This window comes from Antedon mediterranea, chromosome 5 (assembly GCF_964355755.1).
Source record: "Antedon mediterranea chromosome 5, ecAntMedi1.1, whole genome shotgun sequence".
In the NCBI taxonomy this organism is placed as follows: Eukaryota; Metazoa; Echinodermata; class Crinoidea; order Comatulida; family Antedonidae; genus Antedon; species Antedon mediterranea.
Window position 1 is genome coordinate 26,338,865 of NC_092674.1, and position 13,297 is coordinate 26,352,161.

The following is a 13,297-nucleotide window of genomic DNA, read 5'->3' on the forward strand; positions in this document are numbered from 1 at the left end:
TTAATAAACCGTTACAAATATTTCTACTGCACAAATCATTGAAAAGCAACGAATAAGTAACGACAACAAGTATGAAGCTTGTTTATGGTACCTGTATGTTGAATACCATGCAATAAACTTACAGTACTACTAGGCCCAGGCCTACAAAAGAACCCATATCCCAGAGGTGATAATAGGGGTGTTTCCTGAATAGGGATTGGCCACACAATAGTGTTAGAAGAAGTGTTACCATCATTTCATAGAAAAGTGTCCCTTGAATAGGAGTGTCCACAGGATAGGAGAGTGTCCACAGGATAGGAGAGTGTCCACAGGATAGGAGAGTGTCCACTGGATAGGAGAGTGTCCACAGGATAGGAGAGTGTCCACTGGATAGGAGAGTGTCCACAGGATAGGAGAGTGTCCACTGGATAGGAGAGTGTCCACTGGATAGGAGAGTGTCCACAGGAAAGGAGAGTGTCCACAGGATAGGAGAGTGTCCACAGGATAGGAGAGTGTCCACTGGATAGGAGAGTGTCCACAGGATTGGAGAGTGTCCACAGGATAGGAGAGTATCCACAGGATAGGAGAGTGTTCACAGGATAGGAGAGTGTTCACTGGATAGGAGAGTGTCCACTGGATAGGAGAGTGTCCACTGGATAGGAGAGTGTCCACAGGATAGGAGAGTGTCCACAGGATAGGAGAGTGTCCACTGGATAGGAGACTGTCCACTAGATAGGAGGGTTTTTATTGTAGTTAATGATTTTAACTTAAACAATTAATGTAAATTGTAACTTGTGGAAACCCACACATTCAAAGCTTTCCACCCAGCCTAAAGTTTAAATACACAGCAGCCTAGTTTCAACACAGCACCCATCCAAGAAACGGATTTGTAGCAATATTAAATTGCTTCAAGATTTAACCTATGTACTAATATAAACACCATGTCTAAAATAGAAGAATTGTACTAAATATAACCGGATAACCATTACAATTTGGCGATTAGGTTTCTTTTAAAGTTCTAGACATTTAACATACAAATAGATCCCCTACAAAGTGTTGTTTAAAGATATGCATTACTAAGTTCAGTCTCAAACGCATTAGTTATAGGAGTATATATGTCGCCAAGGTGTAAACTATATTAAAAGTTTCCACTGAAGAGTGACGAAGCATGAAGTAAACACACGGTGGTTTGTGAATAATTATGTTTTAAAGCTATGTTCACATTGAGCACGGTCTAGTGGCTATGTATGCTACGTTTTGTTAATGCTGCATTCATACACATTTATGTTGTACAGAATCCAACATAAGTGTAAATCATTATTTCTCAAAATTCTGTCTACTCATCACACATTACTGTATGTGACATAAAAATGTAATGTGGCCATATATGGACATGATGGTGTCATATCACTACCATATTGGGCATATCACTAACAACCATATTTGAGCACATCACACATTTTTCACATCACACTAGTTTGATGTGTAGACAGAGCTTTATATATATATTATTATTATATTATTACATTACGGGACTCAAAACATTAATTTTAATAACAATTCTATTCTGAAAGATTATTCAGTTTAGGATTGAAGAACTGTAAACAATTGATTGAATTTGACAAATGCGATTAACTTTATTTTGGCTTCGTGACAGATAATGAAATGATCTTCCCAATTAGTTAAATAATACTAGCATTCTACAGCAATTATTATAAGACCTTCGTTAATCGACAAACAAAACCCTTGGAATAAGTTTCCAAGATCAAATCTTGTCATCAATAGAACATAGATAACAATATGGTGTAATAACAGAGACGATAATAGCACTTAGGAATGTGCTATAACAATGGACCAGTACCGTAATGTCGCCTATGGAACAACGCTAGACTTATTAAAGCCATGTGACCTTAACATTGCTTAATTATTACATACCAGGTAATATCAAAACGACAAGGTTCAGAATGTTTTTAAACTCACTATAAAAAGATTTTAGTATAAAAAGACCACCTGAGTAATATGTAAATTTATGTAAAAAAGATAGAAATAAAAATGTATGGATGAATTTCAAGCTTCCTAAACTGTTTTAATCAAGTTATAACCTCATAAAGGTTTGAACATTCTACAACAGGTAAAAACTAATATCTGGGCTACTGAAAGAAACCTTGTTGTAACCAATGTTCTACAGTAGCCTGAACCAGAGAGAGGACTAGGGGCTAGGGAGCGCTCTCCACATTTGAAACCAAAAATAAAATTAATTATGAAGTACTTTTTGATATCTATTGACAAGACTATTGTATGTTAGCTCTTCCCAGTTTTAAAAATCATGGATCCGCCCCCCCTCTTATGTTTCTCGGCACCATATTTGTTGCCATGTTTCATCCCCTCATTGTTAATGTTATAGCTACATTTCTGTAGTTATAAACAAGAAACACTATATTTCTTAACAATGGTAACCTTTTGAACATAAAAAGTTGCCCTCATTATTGGACCGCAACTAATTAGTTAGTTTGGAATCAATAACATTCAATTATACTCAAATTGCAAACCAGCATGTGATATAGAAAACCTCTGTAGAAAATATAAACAAGGTTATACGATGGTTATACTAAAATAAGTAGTTCAATAGAAAGGTCATGCAACAAAACAATTCAAGATCGCTTTGTTTCTACATTATTCATGAAATCTCCACAGTTAACATGAGGAAGGGGGAACATGGAACTGAGGGGGAACATGGAACTGAGGGGGAACATGGAACTGAGGGGGAACATGGAACTGAGGGGGAACATGGAACTGAGGGGGAACATGGACATGGTCCGGAACGAAGGGGGAACATGGAACGAAGGGGGAACATGGAACGAAGGGGGAACATGGACATGGAACGAAGGGGACAAAGGCTCCTGGCTTAGGAAAATTGTGGCTGCTCATGCTCTGAGGGTTTCAAGAGGCAGAAATTTGAGAAGAAAAAGAATTGTTTGTGACTCCAAGTACAAAGATTACACAATACCCAGCTTTTGTTTTGGGAAGTTAAATCGACCAAATGGAGTCCAGATTATGCGTACTACTGTAGATCAATATTTTAAAAATGATCGTCCTCTTCTTTCTACTGTCCCGAAATTAAAACTTTAAAAATGTGACTTTCCCTTTGAGCTAATAAAAGACAATGAGACATTGAAACAAACTATTTTTGAGCTCAACCACTGATAGGTTTGGTTGCTTGAGCGTTTACCTAATAACATAGGATACTGCTCTGTCTTAGCATATACAAGGCATCAGCTAAAAGATAATCGAAACAAAGAAAATACTGTATATTTATTAACTAATGGTTTTCTATTATTATTTGATCTTTTCTTTGCAATTTTGTCAAAACAATAACATTGATATAACTTAAAGTTAAAGTTTATTGTTAAGACTGTTTCTATAGCAACTGCAAGCATAATTCTAAAATTAGGAAATATACTTACGTTAACAATTACGCAGAATGGAATAAACCAAACAATCTTGGTAGAAAACAAAACAGTTTGTAGAAAATGTATAGCTGAAATGCCTGCAGGGCTGAGACTACTGTATGTTTCTGAAAATGAGTACCTGCCTCTGAAAATGAGTGTCTTTCTGAAAACAAGCAAGTGGCTCTGAAAACGAGCAAGTGGCTCTGAAAACGAGTGTACTGCTCCTTATTGAAACCAAGAAAATGGCTCAACAATGAAAACTATCTTTAAAAACAAAAATGTCTCAAAGCATTTAGAAAATGTCTCCGAACAGAGAAAATGTCTTGAAAACTGAGAAAACGTCTCCAAAAAACAGGACAGCAAGTACTCAACAGACGATTTTCTAAAATGTTGAGTTCAACAGCCTGAGGCCTGCAACTGATAAGCCTTGAGCTTCACCTGTAGACAATGTAAATAAACCAGTGCTCGTCGGCCAATCAGAATACAATAATCAAACTTTGATTTTTGAACATTGATTCATGCATGAAAAGTAATAAATACAGCAAATAACATTATGTTCACTGACTCATCTAGACAAACAAGATAACTAATTCAATTTAGCTGGTTTATTATTTTAGAACTGATAACAAATTTTTTTTTCGTTTTGTGTCACTATATTCCAGGGACTACATGTGTGGAATTTGAAGTCCGAACGAATTCTCAAAGCAAACAAGAGTCCATCCTCATTTGATAATGTTTTAATTTAATTGAATAACTTCTCTGTTATCATTTTATGAATCATCATTTTTAATTGAACAAGTCGTTGAACAGAAAATAAATTATAATCAATTTTATAACTAAAAATAAACATAAGTTAATGTTTCTAAGGAAATTATAAATTATGTATATAATTTAAATTTTAATAAAAATTGATGTAATCATAAACTAATAAGTAGATAACCTAGATACACTCAGTAATGTAATGTTGTTCGATTTATATAGCGCTTATACAATCAAAAGATTGTCCCAAAGCGCTGAGAGGAAAAGCAGAAAGAAATTACAAAGAAAAAAGATTGGTTTTTAATTAAGAGTTTTTTAAAAACTATGATAGAGGATGTATTTTTAATAGGATCAGGAAGATTGTTCCACAGTTTAGGAGCTGCAACTGCAAATGCTCGATCACCAAAGGTCTTAAGGCGGCTGGGTACTGTACAAGATATACAGTAGTGTTAGATATGCCATCTTATAGTAGGCCCATTGAACAAAAAAATTACTAATACTAAGTAAATACAATGTGTTTTGCCTCTAAAGAAATACCAGAACCTTATTTTAAAAGATAAAACTAAAGTGGCTGATTTCATCCTTCTACCAACCTTTAAAAAAACTCACCTTCTCTCAATTGGGCGCCTATTTCTAGTTCCACTAAAAGACAGGCTTCTACTGCCTCTACGCTGAGGACTACATTCAATCGCTACACCGCCATCTTGTACATCCCCTTGTCTAAAAACACGAGAAACTATATTACCGAATCCAGAAGAAAGGTTATGCAACGACTGGCCTAAAAAGTTGTTCATCGTGGTCAGATAGTCACAGAAGAATGTTTAAGTCCTTGGCCTAGAGTTTCTAGTACCTTCCTCAGACGGCCTAGAACTGGGTATGCGAATGCTATTTTACTTAATAGATTTCTTTATGTCCGCTAGAGCAAGCAGCAATTTAAGCTACAATCAATATTACTAATCATTTGTACAGTAATGCAGGAAAAGTTTGTATATAACGTAACCAAACAAAGAGAGAAAAAAACAGATCAATAGTATGAACCAAAAGCAGTATAGGAGTAGGGTCCATTGTGATTAGGGGTATGCATTGTGTTACCCTTTAGTGGGTCACAATAAGGAACAAGTGTTGCAAATCCTATGTAAGTTTACTTAGTTTTATTCAGCCTTCACACTAGTGAGCTAATTAATTGTCAATAATGAATTCCTCAAAATCTCTAGAGCAGTAAACTATTTTATGCAAATGAGTTCAGAGAGGGACATTCAAATTGGTATAAATAATATTTCAGACATTCCAAATTTTGTATAAAATTATATACAAAACTATAATATTAATTCATCCTTAATTTGAAGTAAATTATCTGAGAATATTAACTGTAAATGGAGATACAGTATGTGTTTATTGGATTTTAATTATTGTATACAATAGCCATATACATGTACTGTACCTGTTGATTGGACTATACAGTATTTTTATATCTCTGCTGTGTAATAGTGTGTTTAAGTTGTACAGTACCATTATTTATTAACAATAACATTTTATATACTACAGGTAACTATACAGTGGATGTTTCTAAATACACAAATAATTTACACTATACCTATAAATATGTTGCATTAAATATTCCGTATTCCTAAAGATAAACAAATAAAGTTAGAAATATAGCATTATAATGGCTTACCTCACGTAAGTGTGATTTATAAATTATATTATCAAAACAAATATGATTATTACAAATTGGTATTTTGTCAGACAGACAGCAAACAGTAATTTCCTCAGCCTTCAAGCAAACAATTATTATTTTGCCTATTATAGTGCTGGTAGATTTAACAACATTCAGGTTTTAGCTACAGTATACTAGCAAACATATACCACTAGCAAGGGGAGCTTAAATGAAATCTGCCCTGGGGAAATTGGTTTTAAGTTTTGTGTATATGAGTCGGAGTGTGATTACCGGTAACAAGGTTGCACCGACTTTGAAAGAGCAAGTCTTTTCTAAAACCATAAGTACAGATGTTTGAAACTTGACAGGAAGTGGGTAAAGGATTAAGGTAGGGTTAATCATAGGTCCCCCAGAGCCTGCGGAGAAATTCCAAACAATGTTATATGACTGAAATATCTGTAGGTCATTACATTTCTTGGTAACAAGAATAGAATGAATTAGTATGTTATTCTGTTTAGTATTTTTTTGCTTGTATTTGGTCTGCTTCAGAATCGAGGCTGAAATAACATGAAGCATAAATAGTGTTTAAATAAATTATAATATTGTAATTGTTGTTAACATATCGCGAATGGGTTGTACGGATGAGCAAATTATCTTATAAAGATACACTGCCAGTCTAAAAAATAAATAGTTTAACACAAAACTTACATTTAAAGAATGTCCACACACAGAGGCATTAAACACAACCTTTTTTTCTAAACACCAAGTTGATTTACAGTAATTCTTCATCTATTAAATGCACAAATGAATACAAAGACAAAGCCTTTTGAAATCAAAATTTTAGATTTGATCTTTGTGGCTTCCTTACCCCATTCGAGGACCTCCTCTGTGTGAAGGAACGTGTACCAAATGAAAAGTATTGTTGGATAAAAATTTTTTAAATATTGTCAGACTGTTTAACAATAAATTTATTACCACCGCACAGAGGTAATAACAATTATATTAGAGGTTAAATAGTTACATCTGGTTTGTTTTTTGGGGGTTTTTTTTTGGTTTAAATATAGTATTAGTATTTGATTATACTTACCTGCATTGGGAATACTAGGTAGACAACGAAGGGGATTGCATGCAAGTGAATTGGGAGAAGAAGGGGAAAATCATTCCAACTGCGTTCGATATTCCATCACATCAAGAAAATGTTAAAACTGTGCTTTTGTCAGTATTGTACCTGTGTGCTACTGTTAATAGTTAAACCTTTTTCGTCCCATTGGGAAAAAGGGTAAACTCTTGTGATTTCATTAGTGATCACATTAGTAGAGTTGTTAGCCCAACAAGGCCAGGAATGGGCCCTGGGGTAACATTGCTCTTTCTGAAATGAGCTAAATGTGTACACTGGACTTCCAGTCAATATCAAAGAAGACTAGTTATACAGTACTACAACCAGAATTATGGTATGGAGTAAATTACAGTGTAATAGGGAGCTTTCAACTTCAATGACCAACGACAAAATTACGTCATGTTAGTTCTTTGTGTGCATGCAGGAATATTGGAAAGTGTATCCTCGCTCCTCATCAACATAGGTTTGGTGATTTTTAGGTCCAAGCGACGATCCACGACAAATGCATTGACCTAAACCAGAATGGTCGTCGGTCTAATGGTTGTGGTTCACAATACCCCTTCTGTCTTAAATGTTTGGCCACTCTACATATACTGTAGCACAACTTTATTTTTAGCACTGCATACACAACAATTCACAGTATTTATTAGAAGAGAACTAAAATTATGTTTTAAACAAACAATAGTTTACATCCTTAGCATGCAATATAAATCTTTCACTACAGCAGGATATTCTTTTTACCTTATAACTTGTAGCACCAATTCTTTCCTAGCTCTGCGTACATGTTGTACAGCTTCCGCATGAGATGCACATGCCACGCTGTTAATACTAACTAGCACATCGTCAACTTTCACCTGGCCCGATAGATTTGCCTTACCCCCGTTTTCAACCTGAAAATAAAATAGAAATGTTTTTAAAATGTTAATAAAATTTAATAGAATACTATACTGTACAAGCTTTTAAATTAAACACAATCTACCTTATTTTTAAGCAGTAAGAAAAGCTGTCTAAAACAGCTTGCAGTAGGAAAAGAAGGGTAATGTCTGGCCCATACAATTTAATAAGATTAACAAAAAATATTAAGTCTATATTAAAACAAAACTTATTTTATATGTATAAATTAGATTAGAAGAATTTAACTGTCTTCATAGAGGGAGCTCTTTCAACTTTACTTGTGTTGATTTCTGAAAGATGGTCTCAAGAGGTTACAAAGATTATCAAATACTATAGAGGGCTCACTTCAATTTTATCATCATATCAGCTGTCAGTGTCTGTCACAACAAATACATTATGACATAAAATATGAATCAATAATTACATGAGTGAATACAAATGTCAAGGTACAATGTTAATGTGACCAATCAATATTTCAATCATAATAATCATAATATCTTTTTAAAATTTCACTACAATAATTACCTATTACTGTATCATCATCATCATCATCATAGGGTTACTGTATCATCATCATAGGGTTACTGTATCATCATCATCATAGGGTTACTGTATCATCATCATCATCATCATCATAGGGTTACTGTATCATCATCATCATAGGGTTACTGTATCATCATCATCATAGGGTTTTATAATTGAGAAATTAATAATTTAGAAACCTAGTTATTATTTTCAGGGTCATCATACAATTAATACATTTGGCAGTTTTGTACATTATTTAATGTGATTATTATGTAATGTAATTTATTTACCATTTTTCCTTATCTTAAATAGTCAGTGTTTGATTTTAAATAAGCTTTTAAAATGTTATTGGTATAGTTTCCATAACAACAGGTAAACAGCTTTTGTTTTTAAAAGGAAGTACAGGTACTGTAAGCTCTATGATCTACTCTATCAACTTTATGTGCCCATATATGGACATGATAATGTCATGTCACTACCATATTTGGGCATATCACTGCCATATTTGGGCATATCACTGCCATATTAGGCCACATCACACTTTTTTTGTCAAACTAATTTGATATTGTAGTGTAAACAGAGGGATAAAGACGCAATCATCATTAACAAATAACAATCATTGCTGCTAAAACTTATTCCTATAAAAAGGATTAAAACATGAAGTAGAATTACTCTTTTCACACCTCTTTCTTCATCATTTTGTACATTTAAAACTACTCAGAAAAAGATAATCAGATTTCTACCAAGCTATATAAAAAACCAGGATATAATATGACTCATTGTATCTTGTCTGCTGCAAACACTATGGCTGAGTGACACTGGATTTAAATATGAATGGTGACCATTACTATCACTTTAAAAGGTTTTAACCACAAAATGAGCTGTTTACCAAAAAAACAAGAAGTGACATATTTTTAGAGTTAGTTAACAATTTTATTATAAGAAATTTCAAGAAAATATAAATGTTTTGGGGTTTTCAAGCAAGATTATTTTTAACTTCTTGTACACACTACTACTGTAATACTAACAATTCACTGAACAGTCAAAATACCATTTTATTTTTAGCTATTTTATTATTGTAAATAGTAAACAATACAGTTATATTTTTAAATGTTGAGTATTTACCAATATCAGTAATATTTAAAGTAAAAAAGAATGAAAGATAGATCTTTCAAAAGATATTTATTTGTACTGGTACCGATATTTTATTTTAAACATATTACACAAACCAAAAGTGGTGTTGGTAGTCTATAAATAAGTGCTAAATTACCTGGAAAAACAGGCATTGGTCTATTCTCTCTGATAAGAAAGCTACAACTCGAATATATAACAAATTTATTAAACATCCCTATCAGATAATGGTGTACATTACATGAACCCTGCCCTCAAGTGGGAACATCCCAACATACCACCAGCATCATTGTAGGATTATTTTAAACATATTGCATTTATGATTTATACATCATAGATAGAAAGGTGGACTTTATGTTCTGAGAACTCAAAACTGTCATAACGAAACGACAAAACTACAAAATAAGAGGAACAGTATAGCATTAAAAACAGTACTTCAAAATTTCAAAATATTACGTTTTTAAAATTATTAATATTAATACTTCCTAAAATGTATTGATATTAACGCTGTTTGTTAACAAAACATTGTTTACTTACATATTTTAGAAACATATATGTAAATGCTAATCAATTATTGGTAATAATAATAATTAATATGCTAGTTGTCTGAAACTAAACTACAGTATTACTATTATACAGGTATATTAGAGAACTGGGTCAACAACATTTTTGTTTAAATGGGTCTTTTATGTCAAATATTTAGGTGTAGGGATAACTATGAATTGAACCCTAGAATATCAACTGTATCAGCTTCACACCTTTCTGATATTATGACATCATATCATGTTATCAATAGAAAGGTATGATGTAATCATAAAGGTGGGGTGGATGATACCCCATCTTTATTTCAAATTCCATGTTTACCGAATACAGTTTCTAGTACAACTCTTGAATTGGAATGTACAGTACTGTCAGAATATGAATCACCGAATCTAGTCATGCGTAAAGAAGGAGCGGCAGGCACCGATTGGAAGCAATCAGTAGCAGAATTATTCAGAATTATTTCCTGGATTTAAGTTGCATACAAAAACATCCAGGTGAAACCACAGACAAATTTTGAAATGTTGACAGATTTAAACAATGGTTGAATAACAAGCTGTTCAGACAATCATTTCTCAGAGTTAGATAAGTCAATAAAAGCGGTTTAACCAAGGGCGCTTTCAAACGTAATTTCATATCACAATTTTTCATACGCATGCGAATTTAAGATCCTGTAGTTTGATAACTTTATTTTCTGAAGAATACGGCAAGAGCAGTTATTTGAATGATATTTTTCTAATGTATTTAAAAAAATGTACTAGCTAGTACTACTGTACATCATCCTCAAGTTTTAACTGGAATTTAAAAATGTAAAGACAAAGTACTTATGACATACTAGACTTAATGTCACAATAAATTGTTTATTCGGTAACTTTACATTCTCAGTATGACATGTGGGAATAAACGTATGTACATGTAAAGTGTTTTTGTAGCTACCATGAATTATACAATTTAGTTTCTAATCAAAATAATTCAGTACTGGAAGAATAAAATGACTAAACCATACACATTCTACTAACTGTAACTGTGACAGTTGCTCTGGTATCAAACATGTGTGGTACAGAATAACTTAAATCGGACAAAACTTATTGGAGTGATATTGTACTGTAAGTACAGTATCACACAGGCTCTCATTATCAAACAAGTTTGACAACAAAAGTGTGATGTGCCAAATATTGTAGTGATATGACATCACCATGACCAGTTATGCACTAAGGCGCAGGATTGGTCATAGCAATAAATAGCAAAGAAATAGCTGTGTAAATGCTATACTTGATACAGCAAAAATAGCAATAGAATAGCAAACAAATAGCTGTGTAAATGCTATACTTGATACAGCAAAAATAGCAATAGAATAGCAAACAAATAGCTGTGTAAATGCTATACTTGATACAGCAAAAATAGCAATAGAATAGCAAACAAATCCTGTGCTTTACTCCAGTTATGGGTATATCCCATTTTGTTATCACATAAAGTTTGATAGTGTAGACAGCTTTAAGAAAGTGAACTGATCACATATGCCTCCGACTTTGTATAACTATAGATTTACACTACATGATATCGAAAGAGTAATTCTGTAGGTCTGAACAGGCCCTTATTCTTTATGACAGGTAAACTAGATCTCTCACAGCCAGGGGTACAAGTCATCATATTCTATTCATTACTCAACATTTTTATAAATATTACGTGCATACTCTGCTCGGCAAACATTTTTGAAAAGTATAAAGTTTCTGACAGAACAATAATTCTATTATGTACATTAATAGATTTGACCCAATTCTACAAATGCTAACAATCCTTTAAGTACAGGTAATGTTTTATCCTATTATGGTAGTTAACTGTAAGAAGTATTTTTCTACATTATGTATTGAAATTAAACTGTTGACTTTAAAATAACATTTCTTGATTATCACACATAAATTAAGTACAACTAACCATGTAATCAAATTTATTTGTACAAACAATGATCAGATTACTGATGTCTTGGGTAAACTTACCTACCCTATACTATTTTAAGTCAAAGTGCAAACAAGGCTTTAGTGATCTTTGTCAGACATGCCATTCATACATTAAATAACGTGTGAAATTTTCATAAAAAGAGAATGCATTTTGTTGATCAGTAAAGATACCATGCAAAGAAAAAAAAACTTACTATAGATTGAATTCCATAATGTTTGAAAAATATTATGTTGATTTTAAATTCCATACATATTGATAATTGTAGTGAGTTATTTACAGCCTTCTGTTAACTCCAAAAATGGACCCCTATATTACCCCCTAGGGCTTAGCAATTGCACCCTTGCCAACACAGGTCTAGACATGTGTTACAATATTAACACAGGTAGGATTCAAGGGCAAAGCATTTCCTTGGATCATGTAAACATGTAAACATAAAATAAATCAATCTTCTGTACAATAATAAGTCATCAGCTGAAGCATCAGGACTTGTTCACTTGTCCACTGGGCTTGTAGATTTGACTTTGGTCTGTAGATTTGACTTGGGCCTGTAGATTTGACTTTGGTCTGTAGATTTGACTTTGGTCAGTATATTTGACTTGGGCTGTAGATTTGACTTTGGCCTGTAGATTTGACTTTGGCCTGTAGATGTGACTTGGGCCTGTACTGTAGATTTGGGCCTGTTGATTTGACTTGGGCCTGTAGATTTGACTAGGGCATGTATATGTGACTTGGGCCTGTACTGTAGATTTGGGCCTGTTGATTTGACTTGGGCCTGTAGATTTGACTTTGGTCAGTAGATTTGATTTGGGCCTGTAGATTTGACTTTGGTCAGTAGATTTGACTTAGGCCTGTTGATTTGACTTGGACCTGTAGATTTTACTTTGGTCAGTAGATTTGACTTGGGCCTGTAGATTTGACTTTGGTCTATAGATTTGACTTGGACCTGTACTGTAGATTTGACTTGGGCCTGTACTATAGATTTGACTTGGACCTGTACTGTAGATTTGACTTGGACCTGTACTGTAGATTTGACTTGGACCTGTACTGTAGATTTGACTTGGACCTGTAGATTTGACTTTGACCTGTACTGTAGATTTGACTTGGACCTGTAGATTTGACTTATAGGCATGTAGTGTAGATTTTGCTTGGGCCTGTACTGTAGACTTGACTTGGGCATGTACTGTAGATTTGACTTGGACCTGTACTGTACTGTAGATTTGACTTGGACCTGCAGATTTTACTTGGACCTGTAGATTTGACTTAGGCATGTACTGTAGATTTTGCTTA

The 13,297-nt window shown here is 33.5% G+C and overlaps 1 protein-coding gene across 1 annotated transcript in view; it reads right to left on the reverse strand.

The window, feature by feature from the left end:
- The window catches only part of LOC140050125 (uncharacterized), an 85,364-nt gene that overhangs the window by 57,945 nt on the left and 14,122 nt on the right, over positions 1-13,297 (reverse strand). The window contains exon 2 of the mRNA XM_072095168.1: positions 7,703-7,851. Coding sequence (XP_071951269.1) covers positions 7,703-7,851 — 149 coding nt within the window. The remainder of the gene's footprint in view (positions 1-7,702; positions 7,852-13,297) is intronic.